This window comes from Gadus macrocephalus, chromosome 6, assembly GCF_031168955.1.
Source record: "Gadus macrocephalus chromosome 6, ASM3116895v1".
NCBI classification, from domain to species: Eukaryota; Metazoa; Chordata; class Actinopteri; order Gadiformes; family Gadidae; genus Gadus; species Gadus macrocephalus.
The window spans coordinates 9,005,158-9,032,413 of record NC_082387.1 but is presented as its reverse complement, the minus strand read 5'-3'; the positions used below and the strand labels follow the sequence as shown (position 1 = coordinate 9,032,413).

Genomic DNA, 27,256 nt, shown 5'->3' with positions numbered 1-27,256 from the left:
GGTAACCATTGACCAAAATCCTGGAGATTTCAGCTATCCAGGAACTATGAATACGGATGAGATTGATGTCCTGGTTAGCATGAATGGGGCGTCCCGGTGGCTCACCAGGGTGGAGCGCGGACCGTTAAGGCTCAGTCCTGGCGCCAGCGACCCTGGTTGAATTCCATCCTGCGGTCAATTTGTTGCATTCTCGGTCTCGGTCTCGGTCTCCCTCTCTCTCTCTCTCTCTCTCTCTCTCTCTCTCTCTCTCTCTCCCTCTCCCTCTCCCTCTCTCTCTCTCTCTCTCTCTCTCTCTCTCTCTCACACACACCACACACACACCTCACCTCCACACACTCTGTACACTGTCTAAATGACAGAAGATTGCTGCGGATATGAAAAGGCTGAGTGGTTTGGCTGGAATGTTCCACAATACTTTCTTTTATATTTTGTGTATGGGTGGTTGGTGCTCTGGCTTGTAGAGGCTGCGGTGGAGGTTGATGGAAAGGTAGGGAATGATATTAATGGATTTGCCAATTGCTTGATTGACTTCTCGTTGTACAGTAAACATAAGCAAAGCTCCCACATAGAACAGCACGGCTGATTGTTTGATGGACTTGTGATTGTCCAGAACCAGTCACACGGGTGTGTGTACTCATAAAAAAAAGGCTATGAAGCCATCTAAGCAGTTCATTTTATATGGCTATGAAGCCATCCTACCAGGTCCTACAATAAGCTAGTTGAAAGGAGCAGTCCTCTTTTCCAATGAAAGTACTCAATAATCTTCTATTCTAATCTCTATTACTGAAATCATTCAATAATAGTGACAATAGTGACACAACTGACGTCTGTTAGAATGTAGGTGTTTATTAAAATAGTATGCAGATACTATAAATATATCTGTTTGGTCGCAAACGCCCTTGGCACTTATAGCTGCAGGCCCTGTTACATTAGAGTTCTCAGGGCTGTATTGCTAACCCTCCGCAGAGTGTTGGCAGCGAGGTGAGAGATGCAACGCCAAAGAGTACATCAGAAAGTGTGCATAATTCTCCATGACTGCTGCAAGCACCAGCAATAGCGGGAGTTTACAGAACATCATGCAGATGTACCACAGTCTCTCAACAGTTGATAAAAAAGTGATTTATTCAAAGTTCAAAGTTAAAAACAAATATTGGAAGGAGAAGCAATTAAATATGTTTGAAAAGTAAATGAATCGTTGAGCAGAAGCACCTAAAGAAAGAAAAAGTTTGACTTATCTTAAAAATCAGTTTCGGTAAGCATAGCCTATTGCGGCGTCTGGGAGATTTACAAAGCTTTCATGATGATAATTCAAACATAAGGCGTATAACCCATAATAATACGAAAACTATTCATCCCTGCATTGAGTCACCAGTCTTTCAAATTGTTCTTGTCTCAAAAGGCAAGCCCCAAATGACTCAAATAAAACTCTGAATACAAAAGGAAGAAGTGCAGCATTAAAACGTCAACCATCGCAGTGACACAGACTGACATTTAGCTTGAACATCGAAGACAACAGACGGACGACTTCAATTATTCATCGAGGGCTCATTGCCGGGCCCGGGCTTTACGGTTAACCAGCACAAAGCATGAGCCAGGAGCTCAAGCTCCAGGAAGGCTGTTCACATCTTGGGTGAGATATCAGTGTTCAGCACAATGCCATGGCACTCACTGCTGCTCTAGGGCTGCTCCCAAACCTCCCTCGGCAGACACAGCGTGTATGGACAAACACACAAGTCAAAACCACAATCAAACACCATAAAAAGTGTCTTGGACTCATTTTTGATTATACCACATGCAGCGTTGCTGAAACCTTGATTCTGATTGGTCAAATCAGACATTATTTTCCAGTAACGGGACAGTAATCACAGATTTGAAATGTGTGTATACGTTTGTTTGTGGGCACTATTGGAAACAACTCCTTAGCCATGGCAGTTCGTAATCGCTTCCTTCTGTTGGAAAAAACAGGACACAGCTATGTTAATTGCTAAACACTCATTGGAAATAGAATCAATGTCTATTGCTTAGTTTCAGCAATTATGGCTGATTCACAACTGGACATAGATAAAGCCAACAATTAACCTGGGGTCTTAACTAAATAGCCAAATTATCGAAGGACCAGGCCCAGGGTTATGGCATCTTGCTCACAGGGAGACAGTGTAGGCCTACACTAAGGTTTAAACCCAACACCTTTGGGCCGGGAGACAAACCTAAACACTACAATATAGACATACTGGCCCCCATTACATCTAACATATTTTATACATTACAAAAGCATCCCATTGCAATGTCTTATATCTTACATATACAGTCGCAAACCTATACCCAATTTCTTTGAACATTATCAAAACCCTGCTAGTCATTACCGTTGACTAAAAGACATTCTGAGACATTTCACACAATGCATGACTTAATAACGGTTTGAATCATGTTTTTTTTGGAAACTTCATTCTGAGTAGGCCTTTTCTACAGAGATTGATTTGCATCAGTATGAGCTCTGCTGTGATTGCCTTTGATTGGGACGCTTTCACCCCTGTCACTAACATCAGGAGAAGCTTATCCGTACCTCGTCGTCATGGCATGCCTTAAGGAATATATGCAAAACAAAATCCCTAGCCATTACTAACCCATACCTGTACATGCAACCCAATTAAATAGTTTTAATTGTAATTCTGCAATTGCAACTCTGTAATTGGAGCATATTTACAGTGATTTATCTGGTTCCGATTTGAGTGGCTCCCTGGGGGGGTTTTGTTTAGAAAGGGGTCATGCATAATGGAGGTCTGACAATCTAGGCTCCGCGCCACCTGTAAAGTTTGAACAGGGCGTTGCTACAGCTCCCGTTGTGTACTACAGAACGGAGCTATTATGTAGCGCTCGCAGAAACACATTCCCTTTGGGAAATCGCTCAGTGTATGAAGGGTCCCCAGTTGTTAAGGAGGCACATAAGTAATGTCTCATGCTTTAGCTGTATGATAATACATTATTTATAGTTAAAGGGGGAAATTATTAAAGGCCGGTTAGTAGATGTAGGGCTGTCCAAAATTGTCGTCTCTAAAACTGAAATCGATTCTTGCCATTGATTGCCTGCTCAGGATTGATGTCTTTATTTGAAGTGCAGTAATTTGTGTTACGGGAAAACCGTTAATCTTCATGTTACAAAATCTAAAACCTTTACAGCTTGGCATATTTGTAGCAATATATATTCAGTGTATTCCTAATGTGTACTCCCTCTTTGTTTGTTGTTTAAATAATTGATATTGTTGTTTAGGTTCAGATATTCCTAGCAGGCGTGCCAACATAAATCATTCATGGATGTCCCTCATCATGGGATTAATAGTATTTACTTACTTATCCTATCTTATCTTATTTGTAAGAAATGGATCATCATGAAGTCTTGGCTTTACTTTACTTTGTGAATTCAACCATTGCAGAAATGCAGGTTCTCATGAGCTGAAAAGCTCGCTAGCTTAACTGCAGAACAATAGGGTCCTATGTGAACCATATGTTATGCTAACAACACATAACTGAAATTCTTTCTCCATTTCCACTCATTGTATTAATGCATATGTTAACTGGGACATTTTGTAACAGATACACAGCAGCGTACAAAGCATAAGCTTTGTCTGAAATAAATAAATATTAACCTAAATTAGAGGGAACAGATTTTTTCACTTCACATTTGAATACAAACAATAAATACCCCCATTGGAGTCCCAGCTGAACAGCCACATGAAACCCTTTGATCAATATCCTACAAAGCAATAATCAAGGTTTTTCCTGGAATGCGACAACGAGTGTAGCACAGCAAGGGCCGCGGGGAATCGCTCTGAACGAGAGCGTAATGCGTTTAGCAATTAAATTGGCTTTTTGTTTATAAGAAGCTGTGCGCTGGTCTGTGTTAAGCTATGCGGCTATAATTGCAGTGTGATAATGGCATATGCTTTTAGCTGGGAATAAACTACCCCTACCTTAATCTGCTGTGTGCCTGATGGCGTATCTCCTCAAGAGGTTGGGATCATGTTCCTAACATATTTACACCAAGGGACTTCCACATGTTGGAGGAATGAGGGTTTTGTGCTCTGCTTGTAAGTGAATACAACCCGCATTTCACATGGCACAGTATGTTTTCATGCTTATTTCTCTATTTAATTCAAATGCAGGAAGGATTAAGAAAAACTCTGAAAAAAAATATTTTTGGGCATTTTAGCAATAAAACTGGACAGAACAACCCTCACTAGGAGAGGCTGCAGAGCCAATGGGTGGAGATTTCCTCTTCCAGCTCCACCTCTGGTCCAACTGCACCCCCACCTCAGGTCCCGCCCCCACCCCTACTCACTCTTAGTTGGTAGCGCAAGTTTGAGTAGCATCTACTTTTTTACTTCTACTTTTTTTTATCTGTACTTCTATTTGAGTAAAGAACGTCTGTACTTTTGCCAGCTCTGTTGGTTACCAAACTTGAGCTGCCTGTCGATTAATAGGAGATTGGTAATCTTCTATTCTCATCGAGACACTGTGGTCTACTCTCTCAAAATAAATATCATCCCTTTCTGCATGTGTGCAGACTTGTTTGCGGAGAGAACAAAATAAATCCCCCAGCGTCGTCTTTCCGTTAACAGAATATAATCTTTTCATGTGTGAGGCATGCGGGAAGAACTTTGCCTCCATGGAGTGGGGGAGAGCCGGGTCGATTGAAACACGGGACGATTGAAAAACTGCAATTTCCTCGAAAACCACGCAAGGCGTGGTTCGTCACTACGTTCAGCACGCAAGACTGACGAAATTTCGTGTAATGACGTCCCACCGTTCAAATGTTATCCCCCAAACCTGTTTTCGAAAGCGCTAAGTAAAATCCATCCAGCGGTAGTTTTTTTGTAATAAATAGTTTTTGTTTCATGCCATAATAATATGACTATACAACAGATTAATTATTACTTAAACCTGTGCTAAAGTGTACAATGTCAGAGTTTTGAAGTTTAGAGGTAAAAAATGTTTAAGTGTCAGTAGTCGCTGTCGGGACGATTGAAACCCTTGTTTCAAACGCAATAGGAGTCATGTTATCCGGTTGACGTGGTCGTTTTTGTTTAAAATAAATAAAAGGGTGTTCAACTGTGTATCCCTAAGCATGACTTAGGACAGGGAAATAAGTAAATTTAATGCAAATTTTGTCATCCAAAAGAAGAAAGGTGAGTTTTAATCGAAATGTGCTTCTTGACAATTACGCACAATTACGCACGGGCCAAAAATATATTTTAACCTATTTATATAATGCGGAATTATGTGAAATTTTAGCAATGACGAGGACACTACTATGTTGTCAGGTATGTTGCATAAAAACAAGAGTAAGGTCAATAGTTTATTTTTAAAATATGCTGTTTCATTCGTCCCGCATGTGTGTTTCAAACGTCCCGACTAGGCGGGGCGTTTGAAACAGATGTCAACTTACGTAAAGTTAAAAAAACAGCTCTATCATCCAACATATGTATTCAATTACACTTGTAACTAAGACACACATGTGAGTTGTTGATCACATGTTGAAATTATTTGTATACGTAACGTCATCTTTGAAAAAGACGTTTACTGAAAATGTTTCAATCGACCCGGTGTAAGTACCATATTGGCTCGGCTACCAGATCGGCTCGGGGTCCGTCGTCTGCTGATTACGTTACACAATATCATTGGCTGTACGCTTCAATGGGCGTACATTGTGATTGGCTGTACGTCGGACAGTTGTGATTGGCTGTTTTGTGCTGTAGCTCTGGCTGTAGTCATAGCAACCACGAGGCAACAGCGAGCACATGTGTGAGCGCGAGTAGGTCTATGTCTAGTTTCGTTTGTGTTGCCAGATTGGGCATATGTCCCGTTTTTCCAGCCTAACGTGATTCAAAGTAGCCAAATCAGGATGAAAATGTGCCCAATCTGGCAACACGGACGGCTTATCTTAACAGCCAAGATGATTCCGAGGGATGTTTTGTTTTTAGAAGAAAACTATCCATACAGATAGGTTGGGAATGGTCTATGTTCAAAATGAAAGATCATTACAGGCTCTTTAATTTAAGCCATAAAATACCTTATTGCTGTAGATAGCGTATTGTGTGACGTAATCAGCAGACGACGGACCCCGAGCCGATCTGGTAGCCGAGCCAATATGGTACTTACACCGGCTCTCCCTACTTGAGGCACTACTCCAACATCCACACCGGCTCCTTGCCCGACAAGAGTCCGCTGTGTGTGTGACGTGAAAGATCTCTAGAAGAAGGCGTATGCCATCGTCCAAATGCTGCAGTGATGAGCGAAAGCAGGACATAGTTCATATTCGAACAAGATGACTTTTGATAAATATGTTGACATGACCAATACTGGATTTTAGAAGCCCGCGATGCCAATACCGATATAAGGGAGTTAACCATTACCGATATCGATATATCGGCACATCAGTATCAGTACATCTTGCGCTATGAGCCCAAGATGACATTATGACAACATGGGTGCAAGATGACTTTAAGACGACATTGTATATTAGTCAGGTTTTTAATATGTAGTTCCACTAGGTGGCGCCTCCCACTTTTGTTGGGTTATATGAGATAACGGGGAGTGCAGAAGGGTGGCTTCTTCCGCTTGGCTAGAATGAAAAGCAGTATACGAACGAAGTCTCCCTTTTTATTACATGTTATTTAGTAACTGATTTGTTGTATGCAGGAATCCTTGACTTTCCAAACGTATGGTAAATATATATAGTGCCGTGGAGACCTGGCGTGGTATGGTCAAAAGCTTATAGCATAATAAAAGTACCGTGAGGAGAATCTCACATGTTGCCTCCTTCATGCTAACCCTGACCTACACCATCGCACATTGTCATTCATGCTCCAGGCAACCTGTTTATATAATTTCATAAATATGGAATGGCATTACATGTGTCCTTGGCATCAACATCGGACGCCATCTTTAATTCGATTCCTAACTTGTCAAGGTCTGTTTTCCGGGTACTATGTGAAGCGACAGTGCGCTTTTGTATTGATGGTTTGTCCACTGGGATAATCTCCCCAGGCACGTTACTTGGCGGTTTTGAATAAATGGTTGAACAAGCTCAGATATCGGTGCAAACGTGTTGGTCTCCGTCATCTTTCCTTACTTTTCCTTGAGAAACTGTGCGCGTATGCTAATTTAGATACAACCTTATTAATCCGCAGCATTGGAAAAACACAGGATAAAAATACAATACAATACATGAGTTGAATGAGCTCTTGTTTCTTGCACTATTAAACCCCCTCCACCATCCTTCACAGAGAAGCTCAAAAAAGCTTTCACCAAACAATTGGACGGACTGTTACGTCTTACAATTAGAGCATAGAAGGCCTATTTTCTAAAACTTTCTCTACATTGACATATTAGTCTTGACATTTTCAGTCAGATTAAATGAACCATAGGTAGGCCTACTTTACATACCGGGTGCCAGCGAGGGCGACAGAACTAACAGAGAGAGAGGCAGTGACCTTTAAACATGGCCCATTCACTACATTCACCACACACAATGAAGAAATACAGGCACCATGGTTGTTCATTATATCATTTTAATGCTATGTGCTCCCCGTTCCAACAAACAGCATCAGTAGTGTACACTTCATCTACAAACATACAGGGACAGGCGGTAAGGAGAGGAGAGAAACCCACTTTGGCTTTTTAAAATCTTATTGCTCAAAGGCACATGTAGCACGGGGATATACAATACAGTACCTGGTGTTTTACTATGCAGTAAGATCTGTCTGAGGCTCAGGGATTGTCTATGTAACATCTACATCTATCCTAATATTAATTACAAGCGTATACAATTAGCAGCATTGTTTGTACGCGGAAACTGAAGTTCCTTAAGTAAACCTGGGGAGAAAATACGGCAATTGTTTTGAGAAAACACTCAGACTAAACACAAAGAATTACACTAATGTTGGTTTACTGGTGCCACAGTATTTGTTTACTCGGTCATCTAAAGCTTTTTAGTCTTGCCAGTAAAGGTAGCACATTGTAACAGCATTTTAGGTTCATTTCTACAAAACAGCTGTGAAAGGCAGCTTTCTCAAAAAACAAAAAGTCAAACAGCTCCAAATTGAGCATGTATATTTACATATAATTGTGTGCCAAAAACAATGTCACTCATACTCTACTGTACTGTTTAAGTTGCTAATCCGCTTTCAAATAGAGGGTTGGGGTGAAAGGGGCGTCACGCTGCAAATCTGATCTCATTGGTTCACCTGCTACATGTTGATGACCATGTGACACTGCACGGAAAAAAACAAAAAACAACCGACAAAAGCAGAACCTTTGACTTCTCAATAAATATAAATGTACTCCATGCTATATACAAGCACTATACATCGGCACACAAGAGTTACTGTCAATAGCAGTGTGCTATTGTTATTTTTATTTGCCGAAACACAAACCTGTGTCTTAGCTATTGCAGTCAAATGCATGGTGGCTGTGAGAATCCTTTTATTTTTTAATAAATAGCTTTCAGTCTCTAAGACCTTCCACAACCGGAAAGGCCATATAGAAAAAAACTATGATTAGGATAAAGAAATCGTTCGACATTGAAAGTGTCGGGTCTGATCCACAAAGTCCAGCTCAGTATGCTTATAAGAAAGCGGTGGTACTGGAAGCATACATGCTTTTTGTAAGAACCCGACCAATCAAACCTCAGACTTACAAATGCGTGTATATGTGTGCAAAAACATGTGGTTGTGTCAAGGGATGAGTTCTATTAATAATATATTCCAGGGCAAAAATAACTGCATGGACCTAATGTAGGCCCTCAACTGAGCCGAGATCATGCAGACCTCAGAAAGAAAATAGCACCGCTCGTGACAACACTATTTGGGTTCATTCGTTACAATTCGTCCGAATCAAAATCAAACCGATTTTGCTAAAACAATTTTTTTCTCTCCTGCGTAGCAGATAAAACAAAAACTTTCGATCTCGATATTGTCATCCTTTTTCTTTTTTTTCCTTATTTTTTTTTTACCATTTTCAACATATACACAATCATACAATGGAGATGAATATTGAATACAAGGTCCATAAAGGTCACGGCTTTCAATCTCTAGCCGTATGGCTCTCACGGTAATAGCAGTTTAAGGTGAAACCTGGGAGCAGAAGCATCAATTCAATTTAAAAGGCCAGTCTCGCTGTTAAATAAGAAGAATGAGAATGAACCGGTTGACTTCGAGTTATAATATAGGGGCTCAAAGTTCACCGGCCTGCTCATCACATCCCTATTCAAAAATAATACTGATTTATTTTTTCATAGAAACTGAGATTGTAAACAAAACAAAATGTTCTATACAACTAGAACTACTCCCCTCAGGACTTTTGTGTTTGGAAGTCTTGAAGTCCTCCAAATTCATTCAAAATGAGCCAGTACGCCTTATCAGCCAAGTTCAGAGAACTGGGGATATTAACCAGAATGGCCAAGAATGACTAAGATTAACATTTTTCAAAAGAGATTCAAAAGTGTTGGGGTTCAGGTCAAATTGAATTTATATTACTGTTAGATAAACAAGGCCGTCTCTAAAAGATACCAAATCTTTGCACCCCCAAAAAAAACGAATCGTGCAGAATAAAAGATCGTCTTTTCTGTTTCGTCTTTGAATCCATATTTGGTTTGTGACAAAATGGCCCTTATTGAATCTAGATAAAACTGAGTGTGACAACCTGCCTTCGATTCAACCTCAGGGTGTACAGTATATCACGCGTTAAAAAGAGCTTGCTGTGGGACTAGGCAGTGCTATACAAATCAACGGCACTGGATTTGGGAACGGGACTCAAAGTGTACCAGCACTTTTCTCTTTTTCTCTTCGTCTTCCTTCCGTTTTTCTCTTTTTTTTTTTGTCGTTCTATCTCTCCTTGCGATGTCGTGCGAAGGAGAGTGGGGGCAGAGGGAGAACAGCTGGGAATGGACTGCAGCAGAGTTCTGGCCACACCTCCCTGCCCCCCCCCCCCCCCCTCATCTTTCCCCCTCAGTGTTCGCCCAGCCACTCTCCCCTGACCTCTGACCCTCTCCATGTGACCTCTCGTGTCCGGCGGCTAGGGACGCCGGCGCCATGGCGGCGAGCCTCCGGCTCCGCACCACACGCTGCCTCGGCGGCTTGCCGTTGGGCGGGGCCGTTGCCTTCCTCAGCGGGGCGCGGGTTGGGCCGGCGGCCGCGTGTTGGCCAGCCTTTGCCGGCGTCGATGCCTTCGCCGAACCGTGCTTACCCGGGCCTGGTTTCGGCAGGCCGTGTCTCCTGGCGGTGGCGTTGGCGGTGAGCGTCTCCAGGAGCTGGGAGGCGGAGCCGAAGCGCAGGTGCTCCTCCTCCGTCTGGGCGGACTCGGGGGGGAGGGAGGAGGGCGAGCGCCGGCCGCATGACTCGCAGCACAGCTTGTGGTAGCCGGGGATGGAGCAGTACCGGGCCAGCACGTCCATCTGGCAGAAGATGGACTTGTCTCCGTGGCAAGGCTCATCTGGAAGCACCGTAACGAGCAGATTGGAGAGGGTGTCAGTTATACCCTGCCACCCCGCACACAGAGGCCCTGGTTGAGTGGGTTGGACGGATGCATTTAGACAAAACAGCTCCGTGACTGACCAGCTGGATGGCAACATCACCATACATAACACACTGCCAGTCCGTCCATTATGTATAGTTAATTCACCATACATAACACACTGCCAGTCCGTCCATTATGTATAGTTAATTCACCATACATAACACACTGCCAGTCCGTCCATTATGTATAGTTAATTCACCATACGTAACACACTGCCAGTCCGTCCATTATGTATAGCTTATTCACCATACATAACACACTGCCAGTCCGTCCATTATGTATAGCTTATTCACAAAACATAGCACACTGCCAGTCCATCCATTATGCCCCCTAAAGGGTTGCATTATTTAAATCATATCTATGATTCAATATGAACGTTGATTTTATAATTGTGTGAATATCTAGTAAAATAATTTCTGTTAAAGGGTAAAAATATTCCCTATTATTATTATTACTATTATTATTATTATTATTATTATTATTATTATTATTATTATGAAGTATGTGCAATGTGACACTAAGAAGCAGGGGGAGAATCACAGCATGCCTGATACTGGCAAGACAAGCTAAAATGCCCTATCTGGACACCAACGTCCTAAGACAAAGTGTCTGTAAAGGTTTAAAATCAACCCTGAGTATTTAGACTGTCCACAGTAAAAATAATTTTTTAAAAATTGTCTTTTGAAATCTCCATCTTGTCAGAAATTATTTTATCTTCAGAAGAATATGTAAAATCAGGAACCACTGCAATACTCTGCCCTTCCTTCCTACCCAGGCACTGTGCAGTCGCCCTAGTAGTTTGGCTATAGTGTTGTCAAACTTGAGTGTATGCATCGGCATTGTTCCATCAGCTGCGCTGTATTGCAATCTATAATGGATAATTATTAGAAAATAGTTTTTTTTTTTTCTTTTGAGCTACCTTTTGTGTGGTGTAAAATATAGGTGAACTACTGTCCACACATAATCATGTGTACAAATAACAACTGTGATAATTATACTGACACATACTTGATTAATCACATTATTCATTAAGTAAGCTAAACTGAACCGCAATCTGATTTGTGGCTCAATAGCAATTTAATCTGCGTCAACTGCCAAACATTACTTTTATATCAAATTACAACTAATTGGCTGAAATGTGCCAAAATCCAACAGACATTTTCATGTCCATGAAAGCAAAAGTTGGTTATAGCACTTTCAGAATCTCCGGACAGACGGCTTCAGTTTAAGAAACCTTACAAATGGGTACATTTATTTTGACAGAAATGTGACGTCCAATTTCCATTTGTCTTCCACCCCGCACCTTATTTACTCTGAATCAAACGAGTGGTTATATCTGAATTCGATTTACGACTCTGAAGGCTGCGAGCAGTGATTCAACTCTGACAAACCCACGAGTGTCCTGGGTTTCTGAGCGTGTACTGAATGTTCGAGAATGTCAGCGAGAAGGCAATTTCTGCAGCGGCATGGGAATTGATGTGCTTTACTTAACACAAAATAAGTCAAGGGTTACTATGGTGACGGTTCTCTTGGAGGCCGGATGAATAAATAAACAGTAACCCATTTAACCAAGATAATTTCAGACACAACCTCATGTTGTCGTTGTTCAGCCAATTGAAACTGAGAATGTTTCTAAACAGAGACCGGTGTTGTGTCTTATGAAGTGAATGAAGTATCCTTCATTTGTCAAGTCGCAGTACGGTACGATTATATGACTTTCTTATATATATATATTATATGTTAATAATATGCAACATTTTACATATTGTTAGCCTCATAGCATAATTGCCTTAGTCATATTTTGGCCAAATTGTGATATCGAACCTAACTCTACTCTCCTGACGCTGCTGATTCACTGTGCCTCATTGGCTATATTCTCAGCCAATCAGAGTGCTTTTTACATTCCATAATCACTCTGCCTAAGTCCTCTATTTGGCTGAGGCATTTTTGACGCTGAATACAAGATGAACCTTAAAATACGACATAGCCAATTATGCTATAAGGCTAACGATTTTTGAAACAGCTCGCGATGGAGACAGATCTACAACTTCCTGACGGAAAGCCGGACGGTGAGAATCGGTGACCACGCCTCCTCCACGCTGATCACCAACCCATGGGCAATATCCAACGATTGAGATCTCAAAAGCAAAATGTCTTGTCTCGTCAAGCTAATAAAAACAAATATACCACTAAAAAAAAAAAATACCGGCAAGAGGTGTTATCTTGTTTATTTTTTGAGTGTTCACGTGTAGTATTTACTAAAACAATTATTCGCCTCAGGCTCCGTGAATAGTTGGGAATAGCCTATTCGGCTATTCCCCAATATTCACTATGCCTTTGGCGAATAGTAGTTAATTTTTGTCTAGTGTGTCCCTTTTTGTGCATTTAATTGGTTTTATTTTATTTGTTTGTTTTATAACTAGATAGACTGTTGTTGTTTTTAAAGTGCTCTATAATAAACTTGAACTTGAACTTGGTTGTTTGGTGTCCAGAAAACAACCTCTCTCTCTCTCCCTCCTTCAGCCAGGCAAAGGAGTGGGTCGTGGACTACAGGAGGCTTCAGCAGGGACAGGGGAGCATGCACCCCCATACATATCAATGGAACTGTGGAGGAAACAGGTCAGCTGCCTCAGGTTCCTCGGGGTGCACTCCAATGTCGGCGACCCTATTTGGTAGACCCACAGACACGCCGACCGGATGGGCCGGGGAAACGTCTCCTTCTTCCCGAGGAGACTGAGGCTGTTTGGCATGGACCCAGTCATCCTGACACACTTGTACAGGCGTGAGATCATTCTGACTGAACTCAATCCCAGCACGGTACGGTGGGGTACCAAGCCAAGGGCCGGGAGGTCTGACGCGCCTTGGTTGTAAGGACTTCAGCACGCATCATTGTCAGAGAGTTTCCCGGCCCTACGGGTCACCTACCGAACACGCTGCCTCAGGAGAGCTCTCAGAACGATCAAGGCTTCCACCGCCCAGCACACACACTGTTCAGTCTGCTGCCATCTGGCAGGGGATACCGAAGCATCCGCGCTCGCGCTCGCAGACTGAAGGACGGTTCCTACTGAGGGAACAACAACCTTCTCAACCAACTCGGATTCATTCTACCTCGTAGTTGCGTATATCTTTGACTTGTGCACATAAATGGATTGGCACAAATTTGGGGATTTTGTTTGGAATAGGATTTACTTTACTTAGTCAGTTATCTATTATAACTATATGTTATATATGAATTACTTTCGAATATATTTGTCAGTAAACATTTTTTAGTAACATTTTTTTGGAACCTCTCTAGTATATTAGGCCCTAAATAGGTAGACTTGAATTTGAACATGATAGGATAGGCCTGCATAATAATGCCAAAAATAAGGAATTGTGATTATTCTGCCCGATAATATGAGTGATGAATAATTGGAATTATTATTTACATCTGCTAAACCTGGCATTTAAATGAGCTTTACTGGCTACAGCATTGCCTTGGGGCATATATTTATCAGTAGCGATTCCTCAGAGACACACAACATTAAACCAATGCCTGTGCTTCGGGCTATAGATTAGTACCGCTATTTAGTAACGATTGAATGTAACAGGCGTTCAAAATCACATGTATTTAGTTTGGATTGTTACATTTGTTCTATTTTTGTTCTGCATTAATTGTGACTAGGGTTGCCGCGGTATACGGTATTACCGGTGTTACCGGTGTTGAGGCCAACACCGATTACTCGGTGTTGCACACCGGCAACTCCTGTTTTTTTTTCTTTCTATTTTTTTCAGTAATAAAAAACAAATTCAGCAAAAAGAATGAATAATATAATTATAATTAAGAAAATTAAAATTTGTAGAATAGGCCACAGTTCTGCTCTGTGCGGGAGAATTGGCGCGCCGAGAATTGACGCGCTTCCTTACAAGACCGGTAACCATAGCAACGCCGGTATAGCTCCCCGCGCTACTGCCATCCGGAGGCGCACAGAGCTTTTGGCCGTGATATTATGATATATAAAATTGTATTATACTATTATATATAGAACGTTATAAGACGCCGAGAATTGGCGCGCTGCCAGCCGCTGTCACCGAGTGTGAGAGGAGAGTTGACGGAGAAGATGGCGGTTGACCTATGGTTTCGAAGTTAATACCGTTTATACCGGTAATACCGGTGTTGACACAAGCGTATTACTCGGTGTGAAAATGTCCACACCGCGGCAACCCTAATTGTGACCTTTCCGATTAATTAATGGCAGAGGTCAAAAAAACATGGACACTGTGGGAGTCGAGATGGGCAGGATGTCTCACCGTGGCAAAGTCCTGGTCGGCACGGCCTTATGGCCTCTGGTCTCTCCCCGGTGCATTGGTCTCCGACCCGGCAGCTCACTAGACGCCTCTCCGCGCCCTCACCACAGGTCACCGAACACTGGAGCAGGAAGGGGCCCGCAACACAGACTTAATATGGGCGCACACATACTTACGTATGCAGGATCAATGGAGAGGTCGCACACATGCAGGCAAACAGAGTCAAGTGCCTGTACACACACACACACACACACACACACACACACACACACACACACACACACACACACACACACACACACACACACACACACACACACACACACACACACACACAAACTGATATATGCCTCCCCCCATACACACACACGTATGTATTGTGGCAACCCGGCACGTTGAGCGCACCAACTCCTCCCAAACAGGACACCATTTCGTTGGTGAAAAGCCACAAAAAGGCATGTTTAATTACAGAACATAAAAGTCTCTCCAAAACACAAATAACGTAAACCTTGAGGAATCAACGGTCCCCTCCTTCGTGGGTGGAATCCCGTCACCCACGAGGACCGGACTCTCCGTGCAGGAGCTCCAGGGCTGGGAGAGCCCCGAATGAGTGGAGAAGCGGGCTATTTAAGCCCTGCTTCTCCACTTGTTCCTCAGGTGCTCTCAATATCCTTAATTGGCCTGGGCCGGGTTGCCACAGTATGCACAAATGCCTTTACACACACACACACACACACACACACACACACACACACACACACACACACACACACACAAACTGATATACGCCTCCCCCCATACACACACACGTATGTATGCACAAATGCCTCCCACACAAGAAGTGTCTGGCAAGTGTTAGCAAAGTTCGACTGTTGATTTATTTAAATTTCCACAACTTATTGTTTCTTATTCAGAATAATATTTCGCTAGTTTAAAACTCTATCACTAACTAGCCACCTTGGGCTAGAGTGTCCTCTATCTATCACGTCCTCACGCTCTAGCCTCAGCGTAAGTCAATGTGCCCAACTGAAAATATACGAAGCGGGAATGACATTAAGATGTTATTCTGAAAAAAGTGTGTTTATTTGCTAAATGTTTGAACGAAGGTAAACGGTTGAGTATTTACCAAGTTACAAAGTCTGAAGTATTTGAAGTGTCAGAGAATCTCGAGAAAGTCTCTAGGGGAATAATTGTGGAAGGAGTATGGTCCAGAATTTTGTAGAAAATAATAACGAAAGAAAGAAAGAATAAAACCTAAGAAGAACAATAGTTGAGCGTAGGGCTGGGCGATATATCAAATATATGCGATGTATCGCGAGATGTTCTCCAGGGGATGTATAAAATGCCCCTGTCGCGAACATCGAATACAAATTGGCACGTAATCTGTTTCTTTTTGCCGCCGCCGGCATACTCATTGTGCGTTCGGACCAAACGCGACGGGGCGACAAAATCCCATATAAAGTGAACGTAGACGCGTATCGGGCGAATTCTTCGCGAGAGAAAACCGGCAACAAGTTTTGATTTGTCGCGCCACACTTTTGCCGTGCACAGGCGAGCGCGTTCACGAGGATTTGTGGCGCGACAAATTCGCTCGAGTTGAAATGTATTTTAATTTCTCGTGATGACAGCCAATCAGCGTTCAACAGCGTGGCCACTGAGTGACATGTGTAACGTAAACAGCCAATCAGCGTTCAACCGTCAAACTCAGTGCAGTGCAGTCCGGGGTGAACTGCAGCATGGAGGAGAAAGTGATTGTTGCCGTTTGCGACTCCCGGAGCTCTATATTTAATAGTATATAATATAATACAATTGTATAATATCACGGCCAAAAGCTCTGTGCGCCTCCGACGTCTCTCCCTCTTCCACAAAAGGTAAAGACATGCAATGGCACAAACACACTCACTCCCCCCGCCCGTTGCGAGTCCGCGAGATTCTCATGGACGCGCGTGTGTGACGTAGTCTGGACGGCGTGCTGCTGTAGGTGTGTGTACCTCCGACCGGTGAGTGAGAACAGCGAGAGAGAGAAAAAAGGATGGAGACTGAGGATTTGGTTTTGAAAAAGAATAGCATTGGATCCGTCGTCTGGCACTGTATATATAATAATTATTATGCAAACCGTTAATAAATAATTAACGGTTTGAATAAATGCTGTGTTGGTAAATCTAACTTGCTGTGATTTTCCTTTTCTTATGTGGAAGTTCTAAATTATTCCAATACAAAGCACTAATGAGTTTAAACAATATGTTGTTTCATGTAATCTACATGCACTTATATTTCAGGAATACTAGAATTATTACTGACGTAACATTATACCAGACATGGTTGAATCGAGCATTTATGATGTGCTCTAGAGGAGATTCAAAATATATCGAGATATATATCGTGTATCGAGATATAGTAAAAAAAATATCGAGATATTCATTTTGGCCCATATCGCCCAGCCCTAGTTGAGCGCTGCATATAGCACTCACCTAACTAGAAATCAAGAGCAACAGCAAGCAGCAGTGTGTCATTATGCACCCGGATGTGCAACACTGATTTCATGGCAAGCATTGGGTTGTCCACTTGATACTTATATCTTCCAGTAGCAATATAACAATACATCGATTTGCCTTTATTCTAAGGCTCTGCCCAACCTAACCCTGGTAAATCTACAAACGCATAAATATTTATCCGTTTAGCCCCTCCGTCCTAGCCTGGCTGACGCCTCATCTCAAACTACATTGTGAAGAGGTCTGGGAACCACACATTCATTTTTTCGTCATTTATGGGGCGCTACGAATGTCTATCATATGAGTCTGTACGTAGCTAATAGCCAATCGTATCAATTGTACCAGATGACGTATGTAAAGCGACAGAAATTCGATGAGGAAGAGAGGAAGAAGACGATGGGTGTGTCGCATAGACGTCGTCATCGCCTTGCCGTCCCTCCCCGTTCTGTGATTGGTTCCCTAGCTCAGGCGAAAATCGGATCCATTGAATCCAGGCTGCCTACATGGCTGCCTAGCAGCGCGTAATGAAATCCTGGCAAGACAGCATGGGTATACCCAGGCTACCTCCGTCCACATTAGAACGGCGAATTCCGACAATGAAAACAATGCTTTTCAAAATCGATCGCTGAGGTGGATAAATGTGAAAACTCTGGGTTTGCGTTGTAGTGTGGTCAGGGTAGATGAAGGCTTTCAGAGAAAAGGACGTTCGGTTGCCATGACACTGTCATGACGCTGCCACAAGCTTGCACTTGAGACCGAGACCCTCATTGAAACAAAAATGGCAGGTGAAATTGAAATGAGGATTTCTCTGTGCAATGTACTTTAATTTTTGCTTGTGAGTGAAAAGGATTAGCCAGCTGATCAACTGCAACTATCAGCTGATCGCGTGCCTGTAAAATAAACAGAGAGTCGTGGCGGGAGTCGCGTAACCATGACAACTGTTAATCAAAGTCATTTCAGTGTGGAACGTGGATGCAAAACATTCCGTAAACGATATGAAAACGATAGTGTGGACGGAGATCGTTACCATTGCGAATGTGCGTTCATATAGTTACCCGGGTTAGCTTGGACAGGGCCTAAGACGTGCATTCTGACCTTGGGTGTTTTGAAAGGCGCCTCTAAATTAAATGTATTATTATTATTATTATTATTCTAACAATATAACAAGTGTTTTTGTCAGGGTTTTATATTGATGTCGAGCTGAACCCATCATCCTTTTCTCAAGTGTGGTCAAGATAAAGACTGAGTAGAATGCTTAGCCTCTAATAGATAGTGCTCCTCATGAATCACACCACAGACATAAACAGTAAACACCCACTGCATCTCAGATATGTAGATTAACTCATCCCTTTGTATCCTCTTGGGTTTCCCTTTATGGAAACAACATGCGTGCAAAAGGAGGACACTTCATTTATGAATCAGTTTGTTTTTCTAAGGTGATGAAGCTTGATAATTGCTTGTTTGAATAGCCAAAGAGACATGTCACTGTGTTTGCGAAAGGGGCTCCTCTCCGTCTCTCTCTGGAGACATAAGGTACAAGAAAAAACACTGCTTAGCACTGGGGTGGATGGAGAGGAGGAGTGGTGACGAGAGAGCAGTTATGAATTGCAAAATAGGATTTACCACTCGCACACTCACACAGACACACACAGTGTAAAGTGCTTTGGGTTTCCTGAAAAGTGCTGTGCAAGTGCAATGAATTGTTAGTATTGGTATTACAATTATTTACATCATTCTTATTCTTTTTAAAGTGGAACATCAATGATGTATTTCCTAGGGGTGGGAATCTCTTGGCACCTCATGATTTGATTCAGATTATAAGGGGACAACGATTCGATTCTGAAGCGATTATCGATGCATCTCGATGCAACAATTAATTTTATGTATATTTCCATGCGTGATTTTCAAAAATATATATATACATCTGGGTTTTCTACTCAGAGTTTGCTAATCACTTCCTACTTTTGTGATGATCATTAAAGATATCAACAGATGAATTAACTTATCGAATATTTTATAAGAGAGAAAGCTTTTGTCACAAATATGACTTTCTATGAACAATGCAATAATCAATGCAGCTTGCATTATAACACAATATGGAAGCATGCAAAAAATAGGTTACAGTTTTATTTTCTTTCTAATCTTTCTTTTCTATGTCATTAAAGAAAAAGCTGCTCTTGAATTAGAATGAGTTCTTGTGTCTGGCTGTGAGTTTGCGCGCAGCGCATGCTATGCGTAGGCTGAATCGCAATCGAGTCGAGACAAATCAGATTGGCCAATTCACAATCAAGATAAATTCAATAATTTTAAAATTACGAAAATCATCCCTCTCTGGCGATCAGAATGTTGCAGCAGTCTAAAAAATAAATAAATAAATATCGGATTATTAATTTATCTGCATCGAGACAGAATCGTTCTAGCGAGAATCGCGATGCATCGAAGAATCGATTATTTTTCCCACCCCTAGTATTTCCCAAGGGCTCTTTGGGGCTGTGCTGTACCTCGGACCAGGCCCCCACCCTCCACAGGGAGGGACAGGGCACCCGGTTGCAGGGCCTCCGGCTCTCGGGCCGATCCCCGCTGCAGTACTTGGTGTGGACCGAGCGGTTGGTGCCGTCCTGGGAGTACTGCACGCAGCGCACCGTCCGGATCTGGAAGCCCAGGCTGCCACAGGTCCGGGGACAGTTCTCCCACTCCTCCGAGATCCACCTGAACCGATTCCAAAACAAGAGGGGGTGGGGTGAGTTCGGAACGGCGGTCACAGCCACAACACGGGCGGAGCTGGTTCTGGCAGGACACGCTAGCCACGCGCCCCGCTGTCGGCTGACGCGGTCCAAGCAAACACACGTACGGTGATGGGTGCTCCATTTAAGACCTTCGATCTCAAACACTCCTAGGGGATGTGCGCTCAATTTAAGACCTTCAATCACAACCACTCTCACACCTGCTTCGGTTCTGCTCTGTATTGGAATGTAAGTGACCTATACGATGGGTTGAGATGTCTGATGTATCCCATGGGGGATTGTATTGCGCTCCCCGATTTCAAATGTTTGGAGGCCTATACTGTTGGTATTCAGTATCTATCTGTATCTGTATGTCGTGCTTTGAATCCTACAGCAGGGAGCATAAGAAAAAAGTGGAACCATACTGCCAAACTCCATTGTATAACCATTGTTTGCAGTAAAGCAGGGGTCTTCAACGTTTTCCAGGCCAAGGACCCCCCAACTGATGGAGAGATGGAGCGGGGATTATGTATTGTATAAAAATGTGTTTTATATTAAACTGGTCCTATAGTGCTATGCATAAATGTACCTTGTTATTTTGCATTCAATACTAAGATATTCAAATAATATACAGGTTAATATATTCATGTTTTTATTTGAAACGTGTGCGAGGTACAGTGAGTAGGGTGGCCATGCCACTGCCATTCATAAACATAACATAACATAATAAACTGATACCTGCCAAGATCAGCAATGTCTGTAAATTGCATGTAATCATGCATAAAAGCAATTCAAATTGACATTTTTAAAACAAATGTGTAAACGAAAATTTGTGATGTTTGTTAGTGTCTTTCTTAACACTCTGGGAGTAGTCCGGTAACTTATCAACCCCAGCGTGTCCGGTTGCTAAGCGGTCAACGTCTTTGGAAGACAATTTCTCTGCTGATCGCTTATTTTCCCGATAATGACTGGTGTTCTGTACATTATCCCTTACATAACAGCACTCTCTCTCTCCCAACAGCCTTCGCTGCGCACTCTCATCCAAATACGTATTGTTTGCGGCGGAGGATGGGGTAGACATAAAGACTGGACGAGAAACCCACAAAAAGCCACATAGATTAAGACATAAAGAAACGTTAAATGGCTTAAATCAAGTGAAGGGAATTGAACAGGGTTCAAAAGTCTGAATGGAGTAAACAAATGTAAACATGCACACCATTTAAAAAAATTTAAATAGTTGGAAACATATGAATTGACAGCTGAATGAAAAGTGCAAAGCATTGCTAAAAAAAAAAGGATGTATGTAAAATGTAAAAGAAATTGAACTGAAGAATCCGAAATTGTATGTACTTACCACCCACATCGTGTTCCTACTGAATACAGTAATAACATAGTAACATACTTGAAAACTAAACTAAATTCCTAGAGACTAACATGTTTTTCTAGGCCAAGCTCTCATCTCTTAAAGTACATTTATGCTTTTTCTTTTCACTCACTGTCCCTTGAGGGGGGCCGTAAAAGACGACAGGACTGATAAGAGGTATTAACTGGCGATATTTGATGGATTTTCTAGCTTTGATGGGCTTTTACCAATGGACCAGGCCTTGTTTTGTCATCTTCACAATTTCGGACCACTACAGCCTTTTCTGTGTGATGTGTTTTGTATCGAGGATTTTGTTTACGATGAACAGATCTATTATCTGCTAGATGCATTTGTAGGCCATATCAGCAGAACATAAGGCAGGATCACGACATCTGGTTTATGTATGCTTTGAAAAAATGCATTATAGTTTGTTGATGCGGGATTGGCAGCATGCAACACATCAACGGTGCTGTAATATGAAGAATAACAATTTGAATAAATGATATTCTCTGCAAATATAGTTGCTTTATGTACGGCTCATGAATATATGAATTATATACTTTTTATAATGTTTTTTTTTAAGTTAAAGCCTGTTAAAGCCGTACCTTAATAATTTGGTAACAACCATTAAAGAATTAATATTGACAATCATCTTTTGCTTCTATCAAGACATGACAGACCACTCCTCTTATCTACAGTTCCAAAAAAGCCCAAAAAAGGAAACTTTAGGTCGCGGAATCGATCGGTGTCTTTTCCCTCCAAAAGTTCTGAATTTAAATAAGCAGTAGGTTGGATTTAGGAGCTACAACTTAAGCCCAAGCAAAAAATAGCATTGCCATCCGTCAGCTATTAGTGAGTGAAATGCACTGTGAGAATATCTGTTTTGGTTGACTGGCCACCTAGATTTTAGACGGCTCCTTGCTAATTTCCAACCAATCAGGGCATCGCTGTCCTGATCCAATCACAATGAACCTGTCAATCCCAGGTACGTGAATGCAACAATTCTCACCTTTCTGCTATCTCTCTCTATCTCCCTATCCAATCTTTCGTTAGTGGAGTGTGTGCGCACTCACTGAGGGTGTGTGCAGTCCTGGAGGTTACACATCCTGCGTATGGGCTGGGCTTCTTGCTGACGTCACAGTAACCTCGATGGACCATCCGGGTGTCCCCTTTCTCTTCGACATCATACTTGGTGTACTGGAACCCTGATACCATAAACAGAGAGAGAGAGAGAGAGAGAGAGAGAGAGAGAGAGAGAGGGAGAGAGAGAGAGAGAGAGAGAGAGAGAGAGAGAGAGAGAGAGAGAGAGAGAGAGAGAGAGAGAGAGAGAGAGAGACAGAGAGAGAGAGAGAGAGAGAGAGAGAGAGAGAGAGAGAGAGAGAGAGAGACAGAGAGAGAGAGAGAGAGAGAGAGAGGAGAGAGAGAGAGAGAGAGAGACAGAGAGAGAGAGAGAGAGAGAGAGAGAGAGAGAGAGAGAGAGAGAGAGAGAGAGAGAGAGAGAGAGAGAGACAGAGAGAGAGAGAGAGAGAGAGATCATTAGGCAAGGCAGCAGCGGTGGTATTGGCATGTCTTTGTGAGAGTGTTGTGTAATTGTCCATGTTACACGTTAGAATCAAAGTTAAAGGATTATGTGATAATTTTTCTATTATATATAATGTATTCAGTTTGGATTAAACTGTGCCAGAATGGTTTTAGTGAGAATGATTATTTATGTATTCATACAACACACTTGATGTATAATATGAAGCCATGATTAGCATAGCCTGCATGATATAGATAGTCAAGTGTGTCAGAAAGGTTTACGGCAAACGGTGGCCATGAAACGGGCACAAAGCTAAGCATGACACACTTGCCATTATTCAAGCACTACATCCTAACACCGTTCCACCAAAATATATAAATAAACCTAACCACCTTGAAGGTTGTTCCATCCGTCACAGCTGACTTCTCTGTGATCCACTAATGTCTAGTGAACTAGAGGGACACACTTACAAATGGGTGCTTTTTAATTTCGCTCCCGCTACTTCCACTGTGTGCCTGCGGCTCCTCATGTAATAGGGGCAGTTTGGTGCCAAAAGTAGTGTGTGTGTGTGCTGTGTGTGTGTGTGTGTGTGTGTGTGTGTGTGTGTGTGTGTGTGTGTGTGTGTGTGTGTGTGTGTGTGTGTGTGTGTGTGTGTGAAAAATAGGCATCATTGGTATCCTTAAACGAGCCTGGTTGATTCATACACCGGTCTCTGTATATCAAGGCGGAAATTGCAATTAATCATTGAGTTTAAAGATGTATTTTGCTATAGACAATTGGCCAGGGCAAGCAGCCTCACATTTTCAAACAGGGTTTCAAACTACAAAAAAACAAAAAAACAAAACAAAAAAAAAAACTAAAAACTTTACGTTCCCCATCAAATTATACAATTGAAGGCAGGGAAGCTGAGATCAGAACTAGGTGAGAACTAGACTAGAACGAGACTTGAGCCGTGCTGTGTTTGATCCCAGCACGATATAAGGGGATAACTTCATCTCTGCAGTGGATGAGGTGGTTGTTGTGGTAAGTACCTCCAGCGCAAGGCTTGGAACAGGGCGACCAACTCTTCAAAGCCCACTCGTACGTGTCTTCCAGGATGACATTGTTGTTGTTAATTGGCACCGAGTCTTCATGGATGATGTACTTATACATCAAAGTAGACCTGGTTTCATTGTCCTTTGGTATTATCTGCCTCACACACACACACACACACACACACACACACACACACACACACACACACACACACACACACACACACACACACACACACACACACACACACACACACACACACACACACACACACACACACACACAGGGTCACTTCCAATTGCAAAATCGACATCGAACCCAAAGGTGTTAACATCAATACACACCCAGAGAAACAGAAGAATGCCTTTTCCTTTTTCCCATTTAAATGCAGGAAGAAACCACCACTTGACCATAATCAAGCATTTATCCAACACAAACCCTGGTCTGGATAATGCAGCAATCATGATGTTATTAGTGAAGAGCACAGGGAGTGCTGAGATGCTACGATGTGCTCCACATCTGGGGATGATTCTTACTTGTTGGATCTCTATCGTGTTTTCCACCCTACTTATCCCCCGCTCTGGCATCGAGCTGAGGTGGATTAGCCTTTACAGTGAAGCCAACTGAATGCGAATCGGCGAATGAGCGTCCTGCCAACGTGAGCAGGCAAAGGGAGGACTTAGGGAAAGGGATGTGTTCAGTCAGGTAAGACTCCAATTTAAATGTCGCCAATCTGACAGAGGTGAGCAGAGAGCAAACCCTCCAGCTGGAGCCTGCAGTGCTTCCCTGTCAGGATAGAAACACCCTCATGTTATGACACCAAAGAGGACCACAAGCTGAAGAAGTACTTCATAAACAAAGGGAAAGAAAATGCTTTGGAGACGTTCTTTCACAATAAAGGTCAGCAAAGGTTGAATGCTGCATATATTATCGTCAAATGGCTCCCAACATAGCAAACTGTCTACTCACCTCCAGATACGGCTAACATTAGGGTAGCGCCCGTAATGCTAGCCGTATCCCCGGGTCACTTGCAACTCTGGCTGACATTCTACTGAAATAATTACAATATTGTAACTATAAGAAAAAATTGCACTCATTTGACCTGGTCTGTCTTCTTGCCGCGCACCAGCTCTGCAAACGCATCAAAGGAAGACGATAAAGAGCAAAGCCTGCTCTAAAACAACCTTCAACGCTAATGAATTTGAATGTGGAGCCTTCTGTGGGTAAAGGTAGTGTTTCTCATCAACTATGCCCTCTAACGTTACATCAGCGTTATTCACTAACCTCCCTTGCCCTACCATTGCCTCAGTTTTCCTCTGTGACAAGACACAGAGCAAAACTTTTAGCTCTTAGTCTTTCAGACTTGATAGGGGGTGCGGGACGGAGTGGGGGGCGAGAGAGGAACCATGGAATGGGATTTCCAGAAGGACCCGCAGGCAGACAGAGCGTAGCGATGCTGAGTCGCTGTGTCAACCCACTAAGACAGCGAGAAGCCACGGCTGCCACCCCCCCCCCCCCCCGGTTCTGGAGGTGGTGAGATGAGGCGGTCCGGGCGACACGCCAGAGACACAGCAGGAGGCGGAGCTCTGCCTGCCCACGCTCAGACGGTGACCTCGCTGTGTGCGTGTGTAGGTTCGGTGGGATGAAAAATGGCTATTAATATCGGGTCATACAAAAGCATGGGCTGACCGGCTGGATGACTGACCATGCTCTTTGGCGGTGGAGATAATAACCGATAACCAGCCAGGACAACTATTAAAAAGTTAGGTTATTAGAAGTTGAACACTTAAATAAATATAAATAATGTGTTAAATGAAAACATTGTTTTTGTGTTGAGGCGCTAAATACACAGATAAACAATATGTATTTGCTGACAATAATTGGAGTTTAAACTCAATTGAAAGTGTGCTATTAGAGATCAGACATTGCATGATCGTCAAAAGAGGCGGTAGTCCAATCATGCTAAGTAATACATTCAAAGGTGCATAATTGTGTTTGTGTGAAGTGTGCCTATTACTTGCAAGAGCAAGTAATAGGATGCAGCCTGAAGGAGATTGAAATTGAAATTACTAAATATGGTGACATGATATGCTCTTTGGAAGGGTTTTAAAAGATTGATGTTGTCGCAAATGATTGTACTGTTGAATACATTTAGATGTCCTCTGCGTTATAAATTACGGACAAGCCTATCAAAACAAAAACCTGTTCATTAGTGATGACCTGTTACTATGCCTAGTTACTACATAACGCCATATCTATAGATTGAAACACCCCACCACCCACATATGAATAAGGATATAAATTGAGCATATAAATACTATCTGTACTATACTAATATTAATTTACATAACACATATAAAACAAATCCATAAAAAAGACATGAGAACATCTGAATCTAAACAACATAAATAAAGCAATACACATATACTGTGTTCAAATAAATATTCACACTATATAATTTGATAGTATCTTTGTGGGGACCGTACCAGAACGACGACGGGGTCGTGTAGCGGTCCGTCGGTGTGCAGGGTCTCCACGTCAGCCTCCACCTGGTACTCCCACTCCACCCCCAGGTCGATGAAGGTCCTGGAGCCCGCCTCCTCCCCCTTCCCGTTGAGGATGTAGTGCCCCGTCGCCTGGTTCTTCACCGCTGCAACCCCAGTCATTGGTTAGGGTGAACGCAGAGACATCGACAACAACCTCCACACGAGTGCCATGTTACGAGGTGGCGTCGTCGTGCTAACAACTGCAGCGATCGATTTTTTTTTTTTTTTTGTAGTCGAAGTAAAAAAGAAAATTTATTTCAAGGGACGTTGACAAGGACGGCATTCTTACGCACAAGTAACCATTTCGTAAATTGCTGTTCTTTTCATTAAGTGCGTGTCACCTCTGTGTAGAAGTGGCACGCAACGAGATGAAAAAGAGAACAGAAGTTACATGATGGCAAGTTAAGAAAGGCTTTGCAATCATCCATCAATATGTGTCCTTTCATAGATGATACTGAAGATGGATGCTGGGCACTGAGAGGCTCGGCACATCCATTTGTTTTCAGGCAGATGACAGTGAAGGGGATCTTTTTTGGAAGGAAAGACAAAAGAGAAGTGGCCTTCAAAGGATGAAGAAGCTTCTTTGAAAAGTGCTAACTTTTAGTGCTAACAAAAAGTCTAGACTGCTTTTGTTTCTGGTTTTTGTAAACACAGGCAGACATATATAGATATATATGTGTATAAATATGTATAAATATATATATGTATATGTATAT

At 42.4% G+C, this 27,256-nt stretch overlaps 2 protein-coding genes across 2 annotated transcripts in view; one reads left to right on the top strand and one right to left on the bottom strand.

The window, feature by feature from the left end:
• Positions 1-1,514, top strand: part of slc4a4a (solute carrier family 4 member 4a) — an 81,520-nt gene extending 80,006 nt beyond the window's left edge. The window contains exon 25 of the transcript XR_009526220.1: positions 1,505-1,514. The gene's annotated coding sequence lies outside the window, so the exon portion shown is untranslated. The remainder of the gene's footprint in view (positions 1-1,504) is intronic.
• Positions 1,515-7,548: 6,034 nt separating this feature from the next.
• Positions 7,549-27,256, bottom strand: part of adamts3 (ADAM metallopeptidase with thrombospondin type 1 motif, 3) — an 87,636-nt gene continuing 67,928 nt past the window's right edge. Inside the window, 7 exon segments of the mRNA XM_060053462.1 lie at positions 7,549-10,488; positions 14,863-14,980; positions 19,853-20,060; positions 22,511-22,556; positions 22,559-22,642; positions 23,991-24,147; positions 26,481-26,644. Of these exon segments, the coding sequence (XP_059909445.1) occupies positions 9,992-10,488; positions 14,863-14,980; positions 19,853-20,060; positions 22,511-22,556; positions 22,559-22,642; positions 23,991-24,147; positions 26,481-26,644 (1,274 nt within the window). The 3' untranslated portion in view covers positions 7,549-9,991.